We start from the raw sequence: 2156 nt of genomic DNA on the forward strand, positions 1-2156 counted from the left end.
TGAGGCCCTTTTCCAAGTGGTGCTGTCTTCCACTCGTGCAGTGAGGGGCAGGAGGGTGGAGGACGCTGACCCCATCCTCCTGCTTTGAGCATCTGTGCTCATCAGCACACAGGGACATTTACCCTGCCTGAGGTTTAATGGCCTCTGCCTCACGTGGTCCCACTCAGAGGTGGAGCCTCCAAAGTCTGTGCAAATGAGGTGCTGGGCCTCCCCTTCCCCAGCCTGGGAGGGCAGGGGTGGGATGGTCTTCACAAGGGGGGCATCTGCCAGGAAGCTAGCTGGTTCCCCGGAGGCCCTGACCAGCAACTCTGGTCACACCCTGGTACTAAGGGTCAGCCAAAAGCAAGCAGGAGGGGGCTCTTCTTGTCCTGACACAGGTTCCTCAGTCTTCCACCACTGAGGACTGGGTGGGATGGAACTTGCCTTGGGCAGGAGAGTGAGTCTGGGTGTGTGGCAGGAAGCCTTTCAGATATTTGGAGGAAGAAAAAGGCCTTTTTTTTTTTTTGGCAGTAGGCTACCAGGTCTGAGCAACTTCACTTTCATGCATTGGAGAAGGAAATGGCAACCCACTCCAGTGTTCTTGCCTGGAGAATCCCAGGGACGGGGGATCCTGGTGGGCTGCCGTCTATGGGGTCGCACAGAGTCGGACACGACTGAAGTGACTTAGCAGCAGCAGCAACCAGGTATGTTGTATTTGAAAAAGACATTGTGTACCTCAAATCAAGGGACACCAGGCTGGAGGAAGCCCACAGACACCCAGCTGCCAAGTGCCAAGACCACAGCTGGATTCCTTGCTTGGGTTTGGGCCAGGTCATGGTCAGCCATGGTGCATGCAGCCCCCACAGCACCAGCAGGACAGACTGGGAGTGGGGTGGCCCCAACCTCGTGCCCACTGCAGGACCACAGGTGCCTGCTGCCTCCAGTCCAAGAGCTGGCTCTTCTCACGGAGCACTGTGGGCTTGGGGAATTGGCTGCCCATCTCCCTTCTGCCCCCATAGGCCTTGGCAAGCAAGGTGCTCCCATCCCTGGATGCCTCGGTGGCCTGTGACTGGACAGGTGGCATCCAGCGATCAGCACTGAGCAGGTGGAAGAGCTGTGAGCTGGCCAGGATGAAGCTCTTCTCTTTGGCATCTGGTGCCCAAAAGAGAGCTTCTGGCTGGATCTTGGAGGGCAGCAGTGGACCAGGAAGGCCAGCACCTGCTGTCCCCGTGCCCCAGGGGCCCGGAGCAGTGCCATCAGGCCCGACCCTGGGCGAGATCCAACTCTTAAGGCCACTAACCATGTGACTCTGGCCTGCAGTGGCCCGTGTGTACTCAGGTGTGGTGCTGGTCCTATGTGCGCCCACCCCGTAGGGCCCTCTGCTCAGAGAGAACTAGGCTGCTCCACCACTGTGCTCAGCAAACTGAACTTCTTTATTAAGTGCCAAGGTCCAGGCGGGCGCTGCCCCCTGCAGCCCCTCTGCCGAGGCCTGTGCGTGGTTTCCCGGGCCCCTGCAGGGCAGCAGCAGCCGGGCGCTCACTTCACGTGCTCGGCCGCGTGGGAGGAGCAGTAATACTTTTTGTGGGCGATGAAGGTGGACAGGCTGCTGAACCTGATGTTGCACAGGCGGCAGTACCTGTGGTTGCCGTTGGGCACAGGGGCCGGCGCTCCCTGGCTGGGGGTCTGCACACCCTTGTCCGAATACGAGGGGGGCGTCGGCACAGCCTCCGGGGACGCGGCTGGGGGCGGGCCGGGCCGGGGGCTGCTGGCAGGCGGCTCCTGCAGGTCCTGACCGTTGAGGCCATCGCGGGGAGCAGCGGGCGAGGGCGTCCGGGCCTCCGCGCCTGGACCAACTAAGGGCTTGCCCAGCAGCAGGCCGTGCGCCAAGCGGAAGTGCTCGATGAGGTCGCCGCGCACCACGCCGTTCGGGGGGCAGTAGGGGCAGACGACGGCGGGCGGGTCCTCGGGGGCCGCACGCAGGCGGCGCGGGGCGGCGGGGCACGAGAACTTTTTGTGCGCCAGGTAGGCCTCGAGGCTGTGGAAGCTCACGCGGCAAGCCGTGCACTCGTGGTAATCGGCCAGGGCCGCCAGGCCAGGCGCAGGGCCGGGGGCGGCTGCTGGAGCCTGGCGTCGCGGCTTCTTACTTAGGTCGATAGGGCCTTCGGCCGCTTCCTGGC

General features: G+C 62.9%; 1 protein-coding gene across 1 annotated transcript in view; it reads right to left on the reverse strand.

The window, feature by feature from the left end:
- Positions 1 to 1032: 1032 nt before the first annotated feature.
- ZFPM1 (zinc finger protein, FOG family member 1) overlaps positions 1033 to 2156 on the reverse strand; it is a 38140-nt gene continuing 37016 nt past the window's right edge. The window contains exon 11 of the mRNA XM_010844001.1: positions 1033 to 2151. Within this exon, the coding sequence (XP_010842303.1) occupies positions 1516 to 2151 (636 nt within the window). The 3' untranslated portion in view covers positions 1033 to 1515. The remainder of the gene's footprint in view (positions 2152 to 2156) is intronic.

Source organism: Bison bison, unplaced genomic scaffold (assembly GCF_000754665.1).
Source record: "Bison bison bison isolate TAMUID 2011002044 unplaced genomic scaffold, Bison_UMD1.0 scf7180017864192, whole genome shotgun sequence".
Lineage (NCBI taxonomy): Eukaryota > Metazoa > Chordata > Mammalia > Artiodactyla > Bovidae > Bison > Bison bison.